The following is a 25016-nucleotide window of genomic DNA, read 5'->3' on the forward strand; positions in this document are numbered from 1 at the left end:
CATCTTCATCTTTGATTTTCTCCGGACTCTTCACTTGCACTAAATAGCATATGATCTTCATCATCTTCATCCTCAATACGCATCTCTACTCGTTCATATTTCTTCGAACGTCAATCTATTGAGAAATGTCCAACTTTTCCACAGTTGTAACATTCTTTAAGGTACCTTGAACCTCTTTGCTGATCAGCCATGTTCTGTTTCTTCCAACAGCTAGATTTCGTGTGGTTGTTTCTCTTACAAAATCCACACCACCTTTTTTCCATGTTCTGGCTTATAGCCAAAACTTATTCCTTTTTGCCGAACATTAACAGCGCATTCCGCCATGTTCTCACTTCGGTTTTCACACGTTTTTTCGTGTGCCTTCAGAGTTTCTATTAATTATGTTATCGACAATGAAGTCAAATCTTTTGTTTGCTCCATCATAACCACAATGTTGTCAAATCTATATGGGAGAGATATGAAAATGTTCTGGAGAATATGATAGTCTGACTTCTCTTTACCATGAACCGTCAGTTGATTTCCTAAATCAATTAATTTGTCAGTGAAAACTATAATGTTATCACTTTCATTCATCTTCAAATTTTCATACTCCCTTCTTAACGATTGCAGTTTGATCAATCATACTTGTGGAGTTCCTTGGAATTCAGATTTCAAAGCATCCCACACTTCTTTTGAAGTAACCGATGGTGCTATGTGAGAGAATACCTTATCAAAAACAGCAGTTTGAAGAATATGTAGTGCCATCATATCTTGTGATGATGCTTCTTCCCACTGATTTCTCAATTGCAACATTATAAGAGTTTCTTCTGTTTGTGCTGATTGTTTGGTCTTCATTCTCCCACTATCCACAATTCTCGAGTTTTTGAAAATTATTGTCATTTTAATTCGCCAGAAATCATACTTGTCTCCATCAAATATGAGAATCACTTGTTGCATTGTTCCTTCCATCATTTCCATTTTTTTTTCTTAAATTCTTTTTTGCAAATACTTACTTCTTTTTTTGCTTTAGTTAGCCCTTGAACCAATAAGGTTATGATACCATCTACAAGAAACTAAAGTTTCTATAATAGAACAAAGTATAAGAGTTTCTCTTAAAGAGAGAATAAATAATTATATATCATAATCTTTGTGATTGTGATCACTACAAACTTAGGAAAAAAACTTCACTTTTATTATTAGAAATAGAAATCTGACTATGTTTTACATCACACCAACAATAGATTAAATATAAAATGAAACATTACAAGTGAACAATTGCATCTCTTCATTGTATCTTTTCAATGCATCTTTTCAATGGAGAGTTATGCTATTACAAATGAAGAGCCGTGTCTATTTCTCTTTAGAACTTTTAAATAAAACTACTAAACTAAAAATCACAACCCTTAACACATGCACCCCTTGGTTAAACTCAATTGCAACCAACAATACTAACACAAAACACAAACCCAATCCCACTATATTTTAAATGAGAAGTCATTTAAGTGACTTTTGTTTATGTGTCGTTCATATGTGAAATTTTAAAGAATTTTTTTAATTTGATTAGATGTTATATTCGCTTATGCACGAGTTTGCATTAGTAATTTAGTTTAATTTTGTGATACTTAAATATATGTAGAATTAGTTTATATTTATTAAATGATGTTTTTATGTTTTTCTATAAAATTGTACCTTTTAAAACAGTTACTTCTTACCTTTTATTATATATTTATAAAATTATAAATTATGTTTAAAAATGTATTTATCTTGTTATAAAAAAATATTTTTTTATATTTTTGATATTATATAGATTTTTTATTCATGCAAGTTTTTAATAAACTTTAATATTTTAATCATATAATTTATTTTAATGACATACACGATTAAACTATTTGCATAACATTTAAATCCTATCTATTTTTATATTTTTTACATTTAATGTGCAAATACTATATATATATATGTGATAGTACATAGTCGGAGCGGACATTATCTTTAGAAAGACTGAACCTCAACTACCACTTAATCTTTATAAATGTGTGTTTCCAAAAAAATAAAAATAATAATCATAGTAAAGAAATATTATGATTCCAAAAGGATAAGATAAGCTGGCAAATGTTGGTTGACCTGAACTAACATGTGGATATGATATTTCGTAATAGCAAGGTGAAAAATCTTTTTTCATATATTGAAAATTTAATACTGTCAAAGCATATAAAATATTAAACATATAAGGAAATGAATAAAGAAAAAATATTATAAAGATGTTGAAAGACCAAACACAATTTTGGTAAAAATCTACTCAAAATTGGAATGATGCATACAAAATTATTATAAATAGATGTTTATTTCTTGAAAATTTATATAACAATCATAAGATAAAATAAGAGAGAAAAAGTAGAACAAAGTTTGATTTTTTTTGATCTAAGAATGGCAAAATAGAGTGCGATGGTAGCAGTGATAATGATGGTGACAATTGTTATGGTGGGCACCGTAGAATCAGACCCATCAGATGATTATCTAAAATGTTATCTCAATTGTGCTTTACTATGTGATGATCATGATGTTGATTGTTTAAACCTTTGTAAAAAGAAATGTAGTGGCATAATCTCTCATCATGGTCCAGGAGAACCCCCGCTCATAATTTCCAATGGTACAAATCCTTCTACTCCTTTCATTTACAATTCTAAATTTATGAATTACTGTTTCATGCAATAAATTATAAACTCATATATGTTTTTTTTGCACAAATAGAACTTCACGTGGAATGGCATATGTGGATGTTCACGGAAGGAAAAAATGATAAGAGATTCATGGAAAAATTTGATCATTTCTACCATTTTAATCTTATTTCCAAAATTAAATAAAATAATGATAAAACAAACATTGTAATATCTATTTACATGTCTGTTTATTAAAATTAATGACTAAACCTAAATATTAAGATCTATTTATTTATTATCTCAAATATAATGATAAATCACTGTTTAAATCGCTGAATTATTTGGTATTTATTAACAACATTGTAATATCTATTTACATGTCTGTTTATTAAAATTAATGACTAAACCTAAATATTAAGATCTATTTATTTATTATCTCAAATATAATGATAAATCACTGCTTAAATCGCTGAGTTATTTGGTATTTATTAAAATTAATAAAAAAGCCTAAATTCCATACAATATGAAAAATTAACAAAATCACTTCCTAAATAATAGTATAGATACAATTAAATTTTCACTCTGTAGATTATATTAGTAAAAAGCGTTAATTCCAACCTCAACCATTTTTCGTCTTGACTTTTCCTACCTGAATTTAGATACCATGCTTATTTAATCCCAACCTAATATTTATTTTAAATTAACTACATGAACTATCAAAATCAAACCGAAATCAACTCTGACCAAAATAATATTGGTGAACGTAAAATCCAAAAAAACTAAAATATTTGAAATTCAAAAATAAAACTAAACCCTTAAAAATAAAAATAAAACCCGAGAAAAAACTATAAATATCCGAAACTCAAAAATATAGTTGAAACCTCGAAAAAAATAAAAATAAAATTAAAGGATAGATTCAAATGACTAGAAATTTTAAATATATTAAGTACCAAAATATACCCAAAATATGCCAAAAAATCACGGAAAAAAAGCCAAAGACTTAAAATATACCTTGATACCAAAAAATAAGGAATACATTAGACTATTCATTTATTGATAGAGTATAAAAGCCATATGTGAACCTATTTCATGTATTCTCGAATTTTTGGGTAGCTTTTATGTTATGGTTTCTAACCAAAAAGTGATCGTATACCCGAATAATAGTAATAATATATATTATAAATTTTTTGTTTCATAATTCTTTTTTCATTTTTGGAATTTCAAATCTAATTTTTTTTTTTGGATATTTATTTTAAATATTGGGTATTTATTGTTTGTCACATACTTTCACGTATATTTTGATTTTGTGTATATTTTGATACTAACTTTTTAGTGCTTTTTAGCTATTCATATATATATATATATATATATATATATATATATATAGAGAGAGAGAGAGAGAGAGAGAGAGAGAGAGAGAGAGAGAGAGAGAGAGAGAGAGAGAGAGAGAGAGATGGTTGACCAATGTTAAATTGATTTTGGTTTGAAGTTTTTAGTTTAAATAGTCCATTTGAAAGTTTATGATGAAATAAACACGATATCAAAGTTTAGATAAGAAAAAGTACGACGAGAATTATTGAGGTTAGAATTGACCCTTATACCTGAATGAAAACATAATATATGCACGTGTATTTTTTTTTTTTGACAGCAAACATTTACAGACTCATGTAGACTCTGTAAACCAAGGTGGTAAATCTGCATCCATGTGCACGACGAAAGACGATTGTTGCCGAGCACTACGTGCCAAGCTATCCGCCCTTTTGTTCTCCGTCCTAGGAACATGAACGATTTCTGAGCTGACAAAACTTTGTCGCAGAAGCTTGATATCTTCCAGGTAGCTTTCAAATGCTGGCCATTCCTCTGGTTCCGAAACCATCTTCACCAGTTGAGAACAATCCGTTGCAAACGTAACCTGAAACTGCCTTAAATTTCGCATACATTCCATTGCCCAAATTAATGCCTCCATCTCCGAATGAAGAGGTGAGAGGGATGCCCTTACATTTCGTGCCCCCAATAAGCTATCAAACCCTGGTAGCGTACTAAGCCATCCTTGTCCTGAAAATAGATCTTTATCTTTCCAAGAACCGTCTGTGAAGCACCATCTTCCTAGGGTCCCTAAATCGGGCCTTACCTGTACTTCTTGTACCAACCTATGATTATTAATAACCTGTGCCTCAGCCCACAGTGTTGATTCAACTTCTGCCAGTCGCAGCGTGTCTCTTGGATCAGTGTCAAGGTTACTGAACACTTTGTTGTTCCGTCCCTTCCAAATATACCATAATATCCATGCAAACTGATGATTCTCCATTCTTGGATTAATTCTCCAAAATAGATGGTCCATATTAGCAAAAAGAGAGCCAATTGGGAAGATGTTTGGATTTGATGGAATCTTGGATAATGCCCACACTTGACGTGCTGGAGGACATTCAAAAAACACATGGTTTATTGATTCCTCCGGATCTCCGCACCTGGCACAGCAGGTGTCTCCTTGTATCCCTCGTGCTTTTAGATTTTTCGTTACCGCTATACAGCCAGACAACAACTGCCATAAAAAGTGCTTTAGCTTCGGAGGGCACCTCACCTTCCAACAAAATGCTTTGAGGATATCCACATTAGGACCATAAAAATCAGGTGGTCTCTCCTTGTCAGGATAAATCCTTTCTACCTGATACCCTGATTGTACCGTATATTTTCCATTCTTGGTGAAATGCCATCCATTCCTATCTGTCAACTGATTTCTACTCAACGGTATACTCTCAATTATTTTTGCATCTTGTGGATCCACCAAGTTTCTAATTGCCTGTACATTCCATGTGCGGGATTCCGGATTAATGAGAGAATCCACTGTGAGGTCCGGGTAATTATTATGAAGGTTTTTGTTAGCTGGTCTCGGGCGAGTGGATGGGAGCCAAGGATCATTCCATACTGAAATAGATGACCCTGTTCCAACCCTTTTAATTAGTCCTTTACAAACCAGAGATCTAGCAGAAATAATACTCCTCCAGCCATATGACGGGGAATATGAGCGAATCGGTTCCAGGGGTGAAGAATTCCTGTAATACCGTCCCTTGAAAACTCGAGAAAAAAGAGAATTTGGCTTCTCGATCAGCCGCCACAACTGCTTCCCAAGCATTGCCGTATTAAAATCAGTCAAATCCTTAAAACCCAACCCACCACTGTCTTTATGGGCACACACTTTATCCCATGATTTCCAATGCATACCTCTTGTACTGCCTCCTGGACTCCACCAAAATTGGGCAACTGCACCTGTGAGCTTCTTCACTGTAACTTTCGGCAACCGGTACACAGACATCACATGGTTTGGCAAAGCCGTAATCACTGATTTAATAATCACCTCCTTTCCACCCTTGGTAAAAAATCGAAAGGTCCATCCATTAACCCTACTATTCAGCCGTTCTTGTACGAAGCCAAACACTTGTACCTTAGAACCTCCTAGACTTTCGGGCAGGCCTAAATAAGATCCCATTCCACCTAAATTCTGAATTCCCAAAATATCCCTTAATTCTTGACGACTATCTTCATCAATCTTATGTCCAAATTGAATTGAGGATTTCTGGAAATTAATCTGTTGTCCAGAGACAGTCTCATATTCCTTTAGAATCCTGAGTATAGTTTGACACTCTTCCTTGTTTGCCTTACAAAAGAACAAACTATCATCTGCGAATAACAAATGAGAGATTGCAGGGCAAGCTCTTGCCACTTTCATACCGGTTAATTGTTTCATCCGCTCCGCCTTTTTAATATTTGAAATTAACGCCTCCGTACACATGATAAATAAATAAGGGGATAAAGGATCGCCTTGACGTAATCCCCGCTGGGGAATAATTAGACCTCGTGGCTGTCCATTGAGAAGCACCCTATATTGAACCGAAGAGACACACTCTCGCATTAATTTAATCCAATGAGGATCAAAACCCATTTTTTGAAGGAGAGCCTCAATAAAATTCCACTCTATCCGATCATATGCCTTACTCATATCTGTTTTGATTGCCATGAACTTATTTTGACAGGACTTGTTTGCTCTCAAACCATGAAACATTTCCTGCGCGATAAGAATGTTATCCGAAATTAACCTTCCTGCCACAAAAGCCGATTGTGTCTCTGAAATTAGTCTGGGAAGACAACTTTTCAGCCTTTGACATAAAACCTTTGAAATTATTTTATAGCCCACATTACAAAGACTTATTGGCCTCAGTTCCGTCATCCTTGTCGGTCTCTCTACTTTTGGTATCATACAAATATTAGTTATGTTTAGCCTTGGATCCAAATCACCTGATACCAAAAAATTATTCACCAGTTCGACCACATCCTTTTTAATAACATGCCAGGAATGCTGAAAAAAAAGAGCTGTCATTCCATCCGGACCTGGCGCTTTCTCCGGATGCATCATAAATAAAGCTTGTCTCACTTCTTCCTCTGTTGCTAACCGCAATAGCCTTTGATTCATCTGAGGAGAAATTGATGGTCCTATCTCCTCCAGGAAACTATCAAACTCCGTAGGATTAGTGGAATTAAATAAACCATCAAAATAATCTACAGCCACCTTCTCAACTCCGTTATCATCTGTGATCCAATTACCCGCATCATCATGGAGGCCCACTATTTTGTTTCGGATCCGCCGTTGCTTTGTCAGAGCATGATAAAACTTAGTGTTCAAATCCCCGGATGAGTACCACATATTTCGACTCTTCTGATGCCAATACTCCTCCTCATCCTTGTAGGCCTCCTGTAATTTCCTGGAAATCTCAATAATATCCTCTTGGGATCTATTATTATCTGTTTGTACATCTTCCAAAGCTTGTTGGAGATTCTGAATTTTTTCCTTTCCATAAGGTTGATTGTCTTTCCGCCATGAAGATATTTCATGTCGACAATTATTAATTTTAGTAATAAAATCCCCTGGTTGGCCCTCCTGATTTTCTGTCCAACCTGACACAATTGATTCCATAAGCCCCTCCTGACCTATCCACCGCTTATCAAACCTGAATTGACCTCTTCTTTTCCTTAATAATTTATCTTCCAGAAAAGCAATCACCGGTCGATGATCCGATCCCACCATCCTCAAGTATTCTGTATAAGAAAATGGAAAGAGTGTATGCCATTCCTCATTAGCCAAAGCTCTATCCAGTCGACATCTAACCGTTACAGCTCCTTTTCCTTTACCTCTTCGTCCCTGCCATGACATTTTATTTCCACGAGCCGGAAATTCTAATAGTCCACTATTCCTTATCATATTGTTGAAAGGAATAAAGGACGTCGCACATCTTAGAGATCCCCCATCTTTTTCGTGATTCCCGGTAATTTCGTTTAGATCTCCTATAATAAACCAGGGCTCCGATCGAGCTAAACCATATCGGGTTAACCTTTCCCATACATGTTCTCTTAAACTTTGATCCGGCTCTCCATATACAAAAGTAAGGAATACTTGTTTCCCTTTGACCACCGCCTCGACATCTATCATTCTATTGCTAGAATATAATATTTTAACTTGGTATTCATTATTATAAAAAAGGGCTAAACCGCCACTTCTCCCAATTGGATCTACCGTAACAAGACTATCATAACCAAAATGTGATTGAAACCCTTGTACGAATCCAAACTCTTGTTTTGTTTCTGATAAAAACAAAAAGTCTGGTTTATGTTTATGCCATGTTTCCCTAAGATAACTTATTGTCCAATGACTTCCAAGACCTCTGCAATTCCAACTTAATATTTTCAATATATGCACGTGTATTAGGGATGGAAAAATGTATGTAAATTTTGATTTGATTTGTTATCTGTTTCAGTTTGAACAAAAAAAATCAGATATCCGTAACTTTACGAAGCAAAGCAAATACTAATATGCAATATTCATAAAAGACAAAGAAAATAAAAATATTAATATTTTTAGGAACGAATATCTAATCCGTTATATATATATATACATATATTTAAATATTATATATGAAATTATATAATTTATATAAAATATAGAATTATTATATTTTATGTTAATTATACTTTATTTTTGTTTTCTAAATTTTTTTTAGTTATTAGAATTTCATTAAGTAAGTAATATTTTATTTTATAATAAAATATCATTTTATGTTATATTATTGGATTTTTAATTTATTTTTATTCTAATTGTAAGGATCGAATCGAATATCCAGCTTAAAAATAAAATTTTCTGAACAATATCCAGATAATTGATGTACGAGTTACCATTGTTGTTAATGAAACACAACTCCTCTTGACCTTCCAAACCCTCAACCTCATTAACAACAATGGTAGCTGGTACATCAATTTGATGTTAGGAGTTTTCAAGGCTCCTAAGACAAATGATGTAGTATAAAAGATTGTCGAACCAGTTCTGAGAGATATCAAAGCACCGAGAATGCAAGTACTCACTTAATCTAAGTGCAACCAATGATTTAGATGGGTTTTAAGCTATGACTAAAACTAAAAAGCAATAACAGAATGATACTTTCTTGACTAAGGGAAAAGAGAATTCATGGGCATAGGGATTAGACCTTGGGTGATCAAGTATCGAACTAAGGATGGTAAATGATCAATCAAACTATCGACTTTAAGCCTAGACACAATTCTAAACAAGCTCTATGTCTAGATGAATGCTCATTTGCTAACATATCTCAAACATCAAATGTCTTTGGTTGAATAATATGAAAGCAATCATTATTAACAAGTCTATTAGCTATCTTAGCACTTTTAACAACAAATGTCTTTGGCAAAGTATACTAAAAGCCTAGGAGAGTTGTCTCAGGCATTTCATCAAACATCTTTTGGGTGGGAAATGCCTATTGATCAACTTTTGAGTGACCAACTCAGAAGATGCATTATGAATACTCTACTAGCAAGGAACAAGAATGATCTATACTAAAACATCCTAGAACTAACCTAATCACCCTTAATCTCCCTAACCCATGAATTCAAAAGGTGATTACTCACTAATCTCCATGATTCCTCTTAAACCCATATTGGATTTCAGATTAATCATGTAGAGAAATAGATAAGAAATCAACAAGAACACAAGATGAAAGCAATAAAATCTGAATCAAAAGAAGTTTTACTAGTTGTTCTCTAGAAAAGAGATTATCTGCCTCTCATGGCTTACAAAAGTACTTAACTTAGGTTTAGACAATGTAAAACAACAAAACAAATGACCAAAAGGCCTCTGAAATAACATAAAAATCGTCCAAGCAAAAAACATCGGGAGCGACCTCCTGGAGCGACTATGCTATTAGTCAATATATCAAAACTAAATGCAAAATAAAATATTGCATATTGTTATTTCTAACAAAATAAATAGATATATAAATCTAGCTTAATTTAATGTCACCGACGTGGAAATAATTTAAGTAAAGATAAAATTAACAACTAATTTTTTATGTTATTATTACCACTAAATGCTTCTTACCTTTATCTTCATATTATTAAGTCTTTTTACTATAATTAACAAAAGTTCTAATTATTAACAAGAAAATGAAACTAAATCAATAAATGCACATTATGATGATATTTTTAACAAATATTTCCTTACATTTTAAGTAAACAATTACTATTTTTCTTTTATTATTAAAAAATAGAAACCAAGTCACATGTACTCATACTATTGGTTAACTAAGATTTTTATTAAAATCTATCTACATAAGATTAGATTTCAAGTTAAATTTATGGTATTTTAAGAGATCACATCTAATGTATTTAGAAATATATTTATTCAAAAATGGTATTTGTAAAAATGTGAATCTGATGTTTTACATAGTGTTTTGAGTAAAATAAGCAATAATAAGCAAAAAGAGATGTTGACAAAAGAAAAAGCAAAAAGAGAATTAAATATATCCTGCTTTGGAAAATTTATATTTGACTATTTTAGTTATAGAAAACAAAAACAAAAAACAAAATAGAGATGATTATTTGTTGGTAGCAAGAAGGGTATTTCAGGAATTGATTATTTCTTAATGAGCAATATATGTTACTAAGAAACAGAGAAGACATTAAAAGAAAAACGAAATTATAAGACAAAACCAAACATAAAAAAAGAGAGGAAGATTTATCATTTCTTCATGACCAATTTATTTCTTCCAAATTTGCTCAAATGCCTTTAAGCTCTCTCACATACCCAACTCTATATAAGATTACAGTTTAGATTTTCTTTTTTATGTTTGTTTTGCATTAGCTCTCAACTCTCCAGCTTGAGCAAGTGAAGGATCCTTTGTTGCTAGAATCATCTCTTTCGCTTAGGGTGAAAAAGGGTTTCTGATTTGATAAATCTCCGGTGAAAATGGTACTCTAATCTTTGGTTTCGTTTCTTTTACACATTTCGATTTCAAAGTTTTGATCTTTTTTTTTTCAGTTTCAAACGGCAAAGGCTTTTGATACATTTTTTTTTTGTTTTATATTATTGGGTTTCAACGTACTTTGCTTCTTCTGGGCTTCAATGTACCTGGAAAAGTGATTGTTCAGTGATGAACATCATAGTGAAAAAGGGTTTCTGATGTTTTTAAGGTTTTATCATTTGTTGATTTCATTGTGAATATTTTAATTCGTTTTATTTAGTTTTTTAATTTTTATTTTTATTTTGTGGGGTCTAGTTCTTGAGCGTTAAGCCTCTAAACTGTTTTATGTCTTCACTTTCCGTTAATTAAAGTGTTTTTTTTTTGTCACGATTAAGAGTTTCTTGCTTGCTTCAGGCTTCTTCTACAGTTAAAGTTGGCTCCTTCGTTTGGGTGGAAGATCCAGAGGAGGCATGGTTAGATGGTGAAGTTATTGAGGTTAATGGAGTTGATATCAAGGTCCGATGTACTTCAGGGAAGACGGTATGTGTACCCAGACTTTAGATGCACTTTGACTATGCATAAGGATGGAATCTGTGTATGTTGGTTTGTTTCTCATACTTTTTTTCAGGTTGTTGTCAAAGTTTCAAACACATATCCAAAAGATATGGAAGTTCCTCCTTCTGGAGTGGCCGACATGACAACGCTAGCATATCTACATGAACCAGGAGTCCTCCAGAATTTGAAATCAAGATATCACTTAGACGACATATATGTGAGCTTCCTTTACCTTTCTGTTTTGTTGGTTCTGTTAGACATTTGGACTGAAATTTTGCTTTCTTTAACTAGACTTACACAGGAGATATATTGATTGCGGTGAACCCTTTTAAACAACTAGAGAACCTTTACAATGACCATATAATTGCACTCTACAAAGGAGCTCCCTTTGGATCATTGATGCCTCATCCGTTTGCAGTTGCTGATGCAGCTTACAGGTACCTTTCATTGAGCTTTGAAGTTTTTTCCTTTTCTATCTTGTTCCATTCATCATAGGTTGTTTCCTGCTTTACATTTTTTGTTCTTCTTCATGCTTGGGGTGGGTGTAGACAAATGATTAATGAGGGTGTTAGTCAATCAATCTTGGTAAGTGGTGAAAGTGGAGCAGGGAAGACTGAGACTGCTAAAACGCTTATGAAATATCTGGCTAAGATGGGAGGTCGAGCTGTCAATGATCTCTCGACCAGAAGGAGTGTTGAAGATCAAGTTTTGGAGGTATGTAATGGCAATATTTTTTTTATTATAGAACTTGTGGATTTGTAAAAGATCATTCTTTGACATGAATGGTTTGTGTTCTTTGTGCAGTCAAATCCTGTTCTAGAAGCATTTGGGAATGCAAAAACAGTCAGAAACAACAATTCAAGGTGAATGGGAACACACACGTTTCATAACTTTTTTCTCATACTGAATATCCGCTGGCTGAACTTTCATTCTATAATCAAAAAATTATCGTGTTGCAGTCGATTTGGTAAATTCGTGGAGATTCAGTTCGATCAAAGGGGAAGGATATCAGGAGCTGCTATCAAGACTTATTTGTTAGAGAGATCAAGGGTGTGCCAAGTGTCAGATTATGAGAGAAACTATCACTGCTTTTACATGCTTTGTGCTGCACCAATAGAGGTACTGAAAGTTTGAAGTTTCATTGACGTTTCTAGTGTCGTCTAAGCCCATACCTCTGAAATTATTGTCCTGTTGTTTCTCATTTACCCTTTGTTATTTGACAGGACACTAGAAAACTTAAGCTAGAGGATCCAACAACATACCGTTATCTGAATCAGTCTCGTTGTATTAAGTTAGAGGGGATGGATGATTCGAAAGAGTATACTAAAACCCGAGAAGCAATGAGCATTGTCGGGATAAGCTCAGAGGAGCAGGTAGTTTATTGTTCCCTTCTGCTAGTAAAACAGTGGTGACATATGAGTGTAATTTGATATCACTTTCTTTTCAGGAAGCAATATTTCGAATTTTGGCGGCTATTCTTCATCTAGGTAACATAGAATTTACAAACGGAGAAGAAACAGACTCGTCAGCTCCAAAAGACAAGAAGTCACTGAAGATTGCAGCTGAGCTTTTCATGTAAGTCACTGATGACTTTGAATGATAAAATAAGCTATTCATGACTCTTTATATTTCGGCAGGTGTGATGAGCAAGCACTGGAAGATTCTCTTTGCCAACGTGTAATGGTGACACCTGAAGAAACACTTTCCAGATGTCTGGATCCTGAATCTGCAGCATTGAGCAGAGATGCTTTGGCAAAATTTGTATACTCAAGATTGTTTGATTGGTATGTGTAGTATCTCCGAGCACATGGTTCTCTTTCTTGTTTCCCAAAATGTTACTTTCCTAACTCTTTGCTTATTGCTCTTTGTAGGATTGTTAACAAGATCAATAATTCAATTGGGCAAGATCCTGACTCGAAAAACATGATCGGAGTGCTTGATATTTATGGATTCGAGAGTTTCAAGACAAACAGGTGCGTATGCAGTAAACCGGTTCAGTAAAATCCTATGGAACAAAAGACTCACATGGTGACATGTATCTAACTCTAGGAAGCAATGGATATATTAAAAGTCACATTTTTTTTTTTTATCAGAAAAGTCACATTATTTCTCAAATGCACTTTTTTGCAGCTTTGAACAATTTTGCATCAATTTGACCAATGAGAAACTTCAGTTCCACTTTAATGAGGTTTGTCTGCATTCTGATCTCTCTCTTCTGATATCTGCCTTATAGTATTGATCCATGATCCTCTTTCCTTGGACAGCACGTCTTAAAAATGGAACAAGATGAGTACAAGAAAGAAGAAATTGAGTGGAACCACATCGATTTCCCAGATAATCGATATGTTTTGGAACTTATTGAGAAGGTAACTAACTAGTTTTATAAGCGAACTCTTTGTGAATAACTACTCGCATGCTCATCACTGTTCTCTCACCTTTCAGAAACCTGGTGGTATTATTGCTCTTCTGGACGAGGCTTGGTAAGAGTCTTAAGAGCTTTCCAGTTGCTATTAATCCGCATGTTCTGTCTTGGTGTTTTGATATTGACATTGCATAACTTCATCTTGCAGCATGTTCCCAAGATCAACACATGAAACATTTTCTCAAAAGATGTATGAAACATTCAAAAAGAACGAGTACTTCCGCAAGCCAAAATTAGCTCGTACTGACTTCACAGTTTGCCACTACGCTGGTGATGTGAGTAGAAAACCTGCTTTAGCTCTCAAATTCTAATAACACAATCATGTCCTAAAAATACTAAAAGTAACCGAGTTTTTTTTGTTTGTTTTCAGGTCACTTATCAGACCGAACAGTTTCTGGAAAAGAACAAAGATTATGTTGTCGCTGAACATCAGGCTCTTCTTGGTGCTTCTAGATGCACTTTTATTGCAGGTCTATTTCCTCTTGAAATGGAAGATGCTAGCAAACAGTCAAAGTTCTCTTCTGTAGCTTCACAATTTAAGGTAGAATGAGGTTTTTTTTCTTTTATTATGTAGACAAATCGTTATCTCAAAATTACTGAAGTCATTATCTTTACTTTATGCAGCAACAATTAGCATTATTGATTGAACGTCTCAGTACTACTGAACCTCGCTATATTCGTTGCGTTAAGCCCAATAATCTTCTGAAACCTTCTATCTTTGAGAACCAAAATGTCCTGCAACAGCTACGTTGTGGGGTGAGATTCACTTACCATTTTTCTGGTTTGTTAATTTTTCCGTGCAAGTTTTAAACTTCTGTATAAGCATTTTTTTCTTACAGGGTATGATGGAGGCAATTGAGATTTGTCGTGCTGGATATCCTACACGAAAACTTTTTGATGAATTCCTGGACAGATTTAGTATCCTAGCAGCTTCTCTTACTTTGGATAAGAGGTTTGAACTCTCTCAACTCAAAGGTTGAAAGCTTACCTAAGGTATTGAAAACGTTCTAACTTTAGGCTTGTTCCTACTAGTTATAATGAGAAAGAAGCCTGCAAGAAACTTCTGGAGGCAGTTGGACTCGAAGGATACCAGGTGCTCATTTGATGAATGCTTGTTTGATTTTATCCTGCTTTAACGTGGACCTTAACGTTCTTGTTTTTGCAGATTGGAAAGACGAAGGTTCTCCTCATGGCTGGACAGATGGCTGAATTAGATTCTCGGAGGACTGAGGTCTTAGGAAGAGCTGCCAGAATTATACAGTGGAAATTCCGCTCCTACCTTCTCATCAAAGCTGCAATAAATATGCAGGCTGTGTGCAGAGGTATATGATAATTTAATTATTTTATTTAGTTAGAGAACAAATTGGAGTGTTGCATTTACTTTTTGCTTTGTTATCCATCATTTTACAGGTCATCTTGCTCGACATAGGTTTGAGGACATGCGCAGAAAAGAAGCGGCTGCTTTGAAGATCCAGAGAGCTTTGCGGATCTACCTTGAGAGGCGTACTTACATAGAAGCTGTTGTTACAGTTCAGTCATGTTTGCGCGGCATGTCTGCTCGCAATGCACTACGAAAGAAGACCAAGGCCACACTTGTTATTCAGGTGGCTTACTCTTCTCTTCTTTTCATCTTTGAGCTTTGCACGCTTTTCTCATCCCTCCATATTTCTCTTAGACTCTTGAGTTTAATTTTTCATTACATATATACCAGATCAATTGCCGTAGATTCCTGGCCGAGTCGCACTACAAGAAGCTGAAGAAAGCAGCGGTTACTACACAAAGTGCATGGAGAGCAAGGCTAGCCCGTAAAGAACTGCGAGAGCTTAAGATGGTGAGCCTTATGTCCTTTGATATTTTAGTTTAATGATTGTTCTGAACAAAATGAAAAACTGCTGCAATGACGCTTTCATATTTTTCTGCAGGCTGCAAAAGAAACTGGAGCCCTACAAGCTGCCAAGAGCAAGCTTGAGGAGCAAGTGGAAGATCTCAAGTTGACACTGGAGCTAGAGAAACGCTTGAGGGTCAGATTATACATCCTCGAACGTTGTCCTCTTTCTAAAAATCTATCTCTGGATACTGATTCAAAAAATTCTTCAACCTGTCATTGTGGCTTTGACGTTGTAGGTGGACGTGGAAGAAAGTAAAACACAAGAAAATGCGAAACTGCAATTGGCATTGCAGGAAATACAAGACCAGTTCAAGGAAACCAAAGTGTCTCTCTTAAAGGAAGTGGAAGCTGCGAAAAAGACTGCAGAAATGGTTACTGTGGTAAAGGAGGTTCCTATTGTTGACACTGAGCTAGTGGAGAAACTCAAGAGTGAAAACGAAAACCTCAAGGTATGGAATTTGCGCTATTCTTTTCTATTTTTGGAATATCAAAGCTGTAGAAAACCAAAGCAATGTTTGGAATTTTGTTTCTCTTTCATATGCAGTCCATGGTAACTTCGCTGGAGCAGAAGATTGATGAAACAGAGAAGAAATTCAAGGAGACAAGCAAAATTAGCGAGGAGAGACTGAAGCAGGCTTTAGAAGCTGAAAGCAAGGCTTTGGAAGCTGAAAGCAAAATCGTTGATTTGAAGACAGCCATGGACAAGTATTCACTATTGGCCTCTTAGCTATTGAATTTCCACAGAGGTTTTAAGGTTTCCGTACCTCACATATGCGTTTTTTTCTCCATTTGCAGACTACAAAAGATGTTAGAGGATGTGAAAAATGAAAATCAAGTTTTGAAGCAATCTGTCTCAAGCACACCTGTTGAGACAGCATCAGGACATTTCCCTTCTACTCCAGTAAAGGTAGACAGACATATCTAGAGAAATATTTGAAATGACTCTCTCAATCTATCATCCTAATTAGCTATTGTTGGCGCAGAACCTGCAAAATGTCCACCATCCTAGCGAAGAAAATGCGTCTCTGCAGGGAACTATGTTTACCACACCAGCAAAGGTTCAAGAACCGAGGGGATCCCGTTTTGATCCTCGACATGTATGTTGTTTAGTTCATTATGTGCTTCCAGTCTTTGGTTGGTTGAAGAGAGATTGAATTTGACTCTTTTTCTTGGTACAGGAGGATGTGGATGCCTTAATCAACTGTGTCACAAAAAGTGTTGGATTCAGTCAGGGGAAGCCTGTAGCGGCATTTACCATCTACAGATGTCTTCTTCATTGGAAATCTTTTGAAGCAGAAAGAACCAATTTGTTTGATCGTCTTGTTCAAATGATTGGTTCAGCTATCAAGGTACATTGTTCATTTCCATAAAACAAATCTTTTCTTTTTTAAGTCTCTTTATGCCAGTGTTGAATGATCAATGATTCTTACTATCAGAATGAAGAAGAAGACAACGCTAGTTTGGCATATTGGTTATCCAATACTTCGACCTTACTGTTCATGCTCCAACAAAGCTTAAAATCTGGTGGAACCGGGGATAATACTCCACTTCGAAACTCACCTTCCTTGGTCTGGTGGATGACCAAGGTACATAATATAATCATCTTCGTTTTTGTTTTATCTTGCTCCCCCAAAAAACTTAAAGAAAAAAACAATTCTTACCGTTTTATTTTACCAGGGTTTCCGTTCTCCAGCGGCTGAAGCGATTCGGCCAGTTGATGCCAAGGTTCCAGCTCTGCATTTCAAGCAGCAGCTTGCAGCCTATGTTGAAAACATTATTGGGATTATCTGGGATAACCTGAAAACGGAGCTGAACACTTTCCTTACTCTCTGCATCCAGGTTCTATGATCAACAATGCTTCTCTACTTTTCATTGTATGTATGTGTTTTGAGCTGACATGAAAGAATCTCTCTCTCTCTCTCTCTCTCTCTAGGCACCAGTTACCTATAAGGGGAATGCACTGATATCTGATAGCACTGCTAAACACTGGGAAGGGATTACTGAAGCCTTAGATGCACTGCTAAGCACACTTAAAGATAACTTTGTATGTAAAACTCTTTTCCACTCTTATCAAAATTTTGACCCCGGTACAAAAAGTTTCTGCTCTCTAATGTATGTCAAGAGATTTTTATTTAGCTTATTCTTGTTACAGGTTCCTACGGTTCTTATCCAGACTATATTCTCTCAGGCCTTCTCACTCATCAATGTCCAACTGTTTAACAGGTGAGAGATTGTTTATTTGTTATTGTGGAATATGAATCTTTATTATATAAGCATACTTTGACCCGACGAGGTAACTGTTCTGATCTGCAGCCTTGTCACCCGACGTGACAACTGTTCATTTATCAATGGAGAATATGCAAAATATGGTTTAGATAAGTTAGAGAAATGGTGTTCGGAAACAAATGAAGAGGTATTACTTTCCTTTTTCTTATTTTGTTGTTGTCAATAAACACAATGTCTCACCTATGCGACTTGCCTTTGATAGTATGCTGGCTCATCCTGGGATGTACTAAAACATACCAGACAAGCTGTTGGATTCTTGGTATGTTCTAAACTTGTTTTTGAATTTGTGAAATATCTTTTAAGCAAATCAGCTTAAACTTTGCTTGAATCTAAGTAAGAGTTTGCATTTTCTCACATCAACAGCTCATCCATAAGAAAGACAGAATCTCATACGAAGATATTGCAAATGATCTGTGTCCAGTAAGTCTCTCTATCAACCAACTCATTTGTTGGACTTTGAGTTTGTGGTTATGCTTGACACCATTTTTTTCCTTGACTCAGATCCTTAGCATACAGCAGCATTTCAGACTGTGTACTCTGTACAAGGATGAAATCTACAACACAGAAAGTGTTGATCAAGAGGTAAGCTTTCTGAGGAAATACTGCTGTAATTTTTTTAATTCTTTGTCTCTTGTAGTTTTGATCTTCTGATGATCGATCAATCAGGTGATCGAAAGCATGGAAAAAGTTATGATACTGATAGACATCAGCGACTTCTTGTTAAAAGATGATTCTAGGTAAGTATCTATCTTCTTACTGTAATATAGGAAACTTTGAATATCGTTTGCTGCTTATGAATATCAAATACCGATGACCTTGACTAAACAAATACCGTTTCCTTTTGGGCTCCTGCAGCAACAGCATGTCCATGTTGATCGATGACTTATCAAGTTCGATGCAAGATAAGGACTTTTCCCAAGTGAAACCTGCCGAGGAACTTGTGGAGAACCCATCTTTCGTTTTCTTGCAGTAGTGCAATTCATAGAAACCAAAACTGCCCCCTTTTAACAAAAAAAATATAGGAGGAAGAATCTCAGAGAAAATGGCTGAAGAATTTTTAAAGATTCGCCAGTTTGTTTATTTGTTTCTCATTACATATCTCTCTCTAATTATCCCAGAGAGCTTAATTATATAACTTGTGTTGCTGGGAGAAAACAAAAGACATGGTCAGTTCTTGTTGGTGTTGTGCAGTTTTTCTTAGAGAAAAAGACTAGGATAGCACCAAACCAAGTTTATGTTCCCAAAGTAGCACTCAAAGTTCAAAGTCACAAAAATAGGTTTCATTAAAGAGGTAAATATACATTTATACCCCTTGGGTTAATTAATCCAAACCTTAGGGTTTAGAGTTAAGGGGTGGGATTTTGGAATTAGGGTTTAAAATTTTATAAAAAAAAATATTAAAATAAAAAATAAAAATTTTAAAAACAGTTTTAAAAAGTATTTTTAAATTATAAAAATAAAATTTGAAAAAAAAAATAAAAAAAAAAAATTTCGAAAAAAAAAATTGTAAAAATTTCGAATCTGAAAACATATAATCTGAAACTATATAAAAAAAAATCTTTTTTTCATTTTTTTAATTTTTATTTTATTTATTTTTATTTATTTTTGTTTGTTTATTTAATTTTAAACCAAGGGTATTAGGGATATTTTACCTTTTAATGAATGTCATTTTTGTGACTTTCTCCTTCTAGTGCTATTTTTGAGACATAAACTTCAAAAGGTGCTATTATTGACAATTGCCCTTTTTCTTATCTATTTTCCTTCTTTATCTAATTTTATAAGTTTTATTTCAGTTCTAATATTTTTTTATTTATTGTAGTTAAATATTAGCAATTCCAAAGCAAAAATAAATTTATGTTGCTAAAAAATAGATTTATGCTCAAATAAGCTTTAGTGATATGAAACAATTACAAAAAGGAAGGTAATCGCTCATCAGAGCTTTATTTTGAAAGAAAGTAAATTAAAAAAAAAAAGTTTGAGGTTGACTCATAAATGTTGAAGGAGGAGAGCTGCAATTCTCTTGGTCACATTCACAATGACACAAGTAGGGATATTTCTTCAAATCTACTTGCTTGAAAATCGTATTTGCATGGGCTTATGGACTTGTCATTAGTCAATACAATGGACTTCGTCAGATCATTCAAATATCAAATGAAGTGAAGTGCACCAGTAGTTATTATGGTTATGTTTGGGTCTGAGAAGATGTCGTCTCCATTCTCCACCCATATGGTATATAGTTTGTACAAAAAAGTATGCTTTTAGTAGAAAAAAATCAATGATATTTTTGTTGTTGTAAATTGACATGCATTGCAACAGACTGTTCTCAATTGATGAAGATGGTATCCTCACCAGACGAATGGCTAGCTTTTGCTACACACATGAAAGAGTTTTGACGCAGTAAGTGTTTCTTCGCTTCCTTCAAGATTCAACATATACCAAAAGCAACCAATCTAGTGGCGGACAAGCTTGCACGAGGTGTTCGGAGTTTCCCTTCAGCTGTGTTTTATGTTGATTCTACCTCAACGGTTTGGTTTTCCGAACCGGTAGTTTCTTTATCATAGATTAGTTATTGTTGTCAAAAAAAAAAATTGACATGCATTTAGCTGTGTACTTATATTATTTGTGCTCTTTTTCTCTATTGAATTAATTGAAAGTTGACAAAAAAAAGAAGAAAAGAAGAGTTAATTGAAATCATGGACATAAAAGAATGTTGTTCTTAGAAGAAAAATATAAACTGAATGGGCTCAAATTAAAGCGAGCCGTAATATAGGCAGGCCTTTAAAAGGCCCAAACATCGAAGTGTCTGTGGAGTATAGCTGCTATTACCAGGCAAATGTTGTTCCTTTATGTCTCATCTTCTTTTTGCTTCCTATCTCGATCGGTAATAGGTGATTTAGGGTCTCTGCGTCACGGGAAAATATCTGAATCTCCGCCTTTTTGGTTCGATTCAGATTCTGTGGTCTTTTTTTCGGGTTTTGATTTTTTTTTTTTATATTTTCAAACAAAATCCTAAAAACCCTAATTTTGATACATTAGCTATAGAACCCTGTCGAATATACATCGGAGAAGAAGAAGTTTGTGTGTTTTTGGATTTGATTTGATTTGATCGAAGAAGATGCCTCCAAAGCAACAACCAAAGGCTGATTTGGCGAAAAAGCAGAAGCAAGTGGAAGACAAAACATTCGGTCTGAAAAACAAGAACAAGAGCAAGAACGTTCAGAAGTATGTCCAGAGTCTCAAGCAATCTGTTCAGCCTAAACCCGACGCAGCTAAAGTTGCAGCCAAGGTAACGAACAAATCATTCCTTTAATATTCTGATGGAATTGGGATTTTGAGTTTCTTGATGCTTTGGAGTTAGAGAGATAGTTTGTTGCTGTAACAGTCACTTCTTTCTTCGGTTAAGCTCTTACCAAAAGAAAATGGTTTATTTATGTTTGTTGAGGGCAGAAAAAGAAAGAGGAAGAGAAAGCGAGAGAACAGGAGTTGAATGAGTTGTTCAAGGTTGCCATTAGTCAGCCTAAAGTTCCTGTAGGTAATGTTTTGTTTTTGTTTTTGTTTTTCCATTAACTAAATGCTCTGCTGTAAAGTTTCAGTCTTCCCTGTGTTGTTTCGATGTATTTATAGAATTTGGTGGTGGTTTGTGGCAGGTGTGGATCCAAAGTCAATCCTGTGTGAGTTTTTCAAGGCAGGGCAGTGTCAGAAGGGATTCAAGTGCAAATTCTCTCATGATTTGAACATTCAGAGGAAGGGTGAGAAGATCGATATTTACAGCGATAAGCGTGATGAAGGTAAACCCACCACAAGTGCAGCAGCAAAGTGCCCTTTTATTTACATCCCTTATGGTCTTATGTTGATTTTTTATTTTTTTTAATATTTGTTTTAAGATGGAGATATGGAGGAATGGGATCAAGAGACCCTTGAAAAGGTTGTGGAATCGAAGAAAAATGAATATAACCAGAATAAGCCAACTGATATTGTAAGTGCTTTCTTCTTTCTCTCGCTGTATCTCAAAACTTGTTACTGGGTGGTTGTTGAGACATGTTGTATTCAAGGCTTCTGGTTTCGTAATATATGACTTTATATAATATGTTTACCGAAATTATAGGTATGCAAGTATTTTCTGGACGCGGTGGAAAAGAAACAGTATGGGTGGTTCTGGGCTTGCCCCAATGGTGGCAAAGAGTGTCACTACAGGCACGCTCTTCCACCTGGCTATATCCTTAAATCTCAAATGAAGGCTCTCTTGGAAGAGGAGTCACAAAAGATGCCAGTTGAAGAAGAAATCGAGAATGAGGTTTGATACTGTTTTTCCCAATCTGCTAGGACCAGGACCCTGAGCTTGATTCTTTTGTTTTCTTGTTGTAATGTTACAGCGTGCAAAACTGAAAACGGCGACACAGATGACACCTGCGCTATTTATGGAATGGAAGAGGAAGAAGATAGCTGAGAGAGATGCAGGTCTGGCTGCTTCTCAAGCTGAGAGAGCTAAGAACGACCGTATGAGGTAAATCCACCATTCATCACTTTCGATTGTTTTGTTCCTGGTAAGCTGAGCTGATTCATCGTGTGTGATGGCAGTGGTCGGGAGCTGTTTCTGTCGAATGCAAGCTTGTTTGTGGACGATGCTGAGGCTTTTGAAGAATACGAGAGGGAAAAAGAAGAGGAAGAGATTGAACAGAAGGTAAACTCTCTCTCTCTCAGACCGAGTCATGTTAAACGTAATCTAAAATTTTATTTCTCAGGCAAAGAGCAAAGAAACAGAGGCAGGGACAAGCAAGAGTAGTGGTGATGCTGCTGAACAGTCTTCAAAAGAAGTGGATGAAGAAGACGACGACGACGATGATGATGATTTGGACATGGATGAGCTTGATGAACTGGAAGCAAGCTTGTCGAAGACATCGATCCAGATTCGTGAGCCAAACAGTGAAGGATCATCATCTTGAGAGGAAAATTAAAATGTGAGAGGTGGAAGAGAGGAAAGCACACGTTTTACTCTTGTGTACTTTTGATATGGTTTGGATTTTACAGACGCACAAAAACCTATTTTGCAGGTGTTTGAATAAACTCGTTACTCTTAAATAATGTCTCTCATCAAGGACTGGTAACCAGTGTTCTTTTCTTTTGGTTCTTTGCTCTTAATGTTGTGTATGTAGTCATATCATCATCGGCTCACATTAAATGTTTTATTATAAAAATGAACAAGAAAGATCAGAATGTCTGGGTGGTGTAGTCGGTTATCACGCTAGTCTCACACACTAGAGGTCCCCGGTTCGAACCCGGGCTCAGACATATCTTTTTTTTTTTAGCGAGAGAAATTAAGAGAAGAGAAATCGGAATAAATTGCTGAGATAGAAAGAAAGAAAGAAAGAAAGAGGAGAAGGAAGAATCATCGCAGCCTGCCATGGCCGCATCAGCCAATCTCGGGAGCCTGAGATCGACGACGACGTCGCTGTTTTTTTCGAATCGGCCATTCTCTTTGTCCATGTTAAGAAGCTCCCTCGTATTAAGGACATGCCTTATTAAGCCCACACCTCTCCGGCTCCTCGTGTCGTGGCCACCGCACCACGGCTCTTCCGTCAGGGCCATGTCATCATCGTCATCTTCCTTGGAGGAGACAGTTAAAACGACTGTAGCAGAAAACCCTGTGGTTGTCTACTCCAAATCCTGGTGCTCGTAGGTTCTCTCGGAACTCTTCTCTGTTCAATTGGAGACTGGTTGACCTGAGTTTTTTTTTGCTTTTTGGGTGAAGATACTCGTCGGAAGTGAAGTCGTTGTTCAATGGGCTTCAAGTTAAGCCACTCGTTGTTGAACTCGATCAACTTGGTATCTCCCTACTTCTTTATTCTATATGGTTCTGCTTCACTTGTTTTGCCCAATTAGATTTAATTACAATGTCCTTGCTTCCCTTTTACTCTGCATCTACTTTATACTTGTTATGATTCTTGTTCTGTCTTATTATGGCCAAACCTTTTTCTGCTTCATGGTATCGCTTCGAACACACATTCTCACCATTGTTTTTCCAACATTTTCAGGTGCAGAGGGGTCGCAGCTGCAGACTGTCTTGGAGAAACTCACTGGACAATTCACTGTTCCTAATGTTTTCATCGGTTAGTTTGTTGTTTCATCATTTACTTTCCTCAAATTAGATTTTTCTTAAACACCAACCTTTTTATATTTGACATCTTATCTTAGTCACTGCTCCATCACTTTACAAATCTTATTTCGTATTTCATGACCAGGAGGCAAGCACATTGGTGGCTGCTCAGGTACAACACTCTCAAGATCTTTCTCGATAGCTTGTGTTTTTTTTTTCTTTTCTTTCTGATAACTTGATCTCCGTATCTTTCTTGTTGCACAGATACGCTGCAGCTGTACAATAAAGGACAGCTCGAGCCAATGTTAGCTGAGGCCAATGCCAAAACCGGTCGGACCTAGGGATGAAACTGGTTGGAGATTTGGTTACGTTTCCTTTTTGTTTTATCAGAACCTCTGAATTAAAATTCTTCAAGTTGACATGATTTGGTGTTTTAACGTTACTGTCTGCATAGAGATTTCATAAGAACCTATGGAAGTAGAATAAATAAACAGGCATGCTGGTTTCTGTTACTAGACCGGGGGTTTGATCGAGCCAGTTTTGGTCCATACGTTTTGGCTCACGATTACAAACAGACGAAGACAAAAAAAGTATCTCATTTGACTTCTTCGATCTCGTCCAATGCGTAATTGTTGGTCGATATATTTGCGCTCTTCACCTTTGAGAACTGGACCACAGCCTGATATCGGCTCTTATGAATTGGAGAGGCCTGACGAAGATGTGGTTGCTGCAAACCAGAATCTCCACGTAGCTCCTCCGATTGTTTGACCAGAGACTACAAATATTATACCATAAACTTTCCAATTCTCCGGTGGACAATCTAAACTATTAAAAT

General features: G+C 35.5%; 3 protein-coding genes and 1 non-coding gene across 6 annotated transcripts; all 4 read left to right on the forward strand.

Annotated features, from left to right (window-relative positions):
* Positions 1-10519: 10519 nt before the first annotated feature.
* LOC106357519 (myosin-13-like) lies at positions 10520-19095 on the forward strand. Of its 2 annotated transcripts, XM_013797181.3 has the most exons (38): positions 10523-10944; positions 11351-11476; positions 11565-11708; positions 11783-11928; positions 12040-12205; positions 12296-12354; positions 12451-12610; positions 12715-12864; positions 12939-13066; positions 13129-13275; positions 13363-13464; positions 13622-13679; positions 13756-13857; positions 13934-13971; positions 14062-14188; positions 14284-14454; positions 14538-14669; positions 14753-14865; positions 14946-15006; positions 15079-15235; positions 15324-15517; positions 15625-15744; positions 15836-15934; positions 16038-16250; positions 16346-16506; positions 16597-16708; positions 16785-16898; positions 16980-17150; positions 17238-17387; positions 17479-17640; positions 17735-17845; positions 17954-18024; positions 18115-18214; positions 18290-18346; positions 18451-18507; positions 18589-18669; positions 18754-18824; positions 18943-19095. In XM_013797181.3, the coding sequence occupies exons 1-38, from the start codon at positions 10942-10944 to the stop codon at positions 19058-19060; spliced, it is 4452 nt and encodes a 1483-aa protein (XP_013652635.1). In that variant the 5' UTR covers positions 10523-10941; the 3' UTR covers positions 19061-19095. The 2 variants fall into 2 exon arrangements, with proteins under 2 accessions (XP_048593078.1, XP_013652635.1); XM_048737121.1 differs by having other exon boundaries at positions 10520-10944; positions 18451-18669.
* A 1835-nt stretch (positions 19096-20930) lies between these two features.
* On the forward strand, positions 20931-23166 carry LOC106357518 (zinc finger CCCH domain-containing protein 21). The gene is made up of 8 exons (XM_013797180.3): positions 20931-21373; positions 21535-21619; positions 21735-21875; positions 21972-22063; positions 22193-22381; positions 22461-22591; positions 22666-22768; positions 22830-23166. The coding sequence occupies exons 1-8, from the start codon at positions 21203-21205 to the stop codon at positions 23028-23030; spliced, it is 1113 nt and encodes a 370-aa protein (XP_013652634.1). The 5' UTR covers positions 20931-21202; the 3' UTR covers positions 23031-23166.
* A 136-nt stretch (positions 23167-23302) lies between these two features.
* Positions 23303-23376, forward strand: TRNAV-CAC. The gene has a single exon. It is a non-coding gene; the product is annotated as a tRNA-Val (tRNA).
* Positions 23377-23407: 31 nt separating this feature from the next.
* Positions 23408-24693, forward strand: LOC106357517 (monothiol glutaredoxin-S12, chloroplastic). 2 transcript variants are annotated; one of them, XM_013797178.2, is made up of 5 exons: positions 23408-23760; positions 23837-23910; positions 24120-24194; positions 24327-24353; positions 24446-24693. In XM_013797178.2, the coding sequence occupies exons 1-5, from the start codon at positions 23489-23491 to the stop codon at positions 24520-24522; spliced, it is 525 nt and encodes a 174-aa protein (XP_013652632.1). In that variant the 5' UTR covers positions 23408-23488; the 3' UTR covers positions 24523-24693. The 2 variants fall into 2 exon arrangements, with proteins under 2 accessions (XP_013652632.1, XP_022544285.1); XM_022688564.2 differs by having other exon boundaries at positions 23420-23760; positions 24280-24353.
* The last annotated feature ends 323 nt before the right edge of the window (positions 24694-25016 follow it).

Source organism: Brassica napus, chromosome A7 (assembly GCF_020379485.1).
Source record: "Brassica napus cultivar Da-Ae chromosome A7, Da-Ae, whole genome shotgun sequence".
Classification (NCBI taxonomy): Eukaryota; Viridiplantae; Streptophyta; class Magnoliopsida; order Brassicales; family Brassicaceae; genus Brassica; species Brassica napus.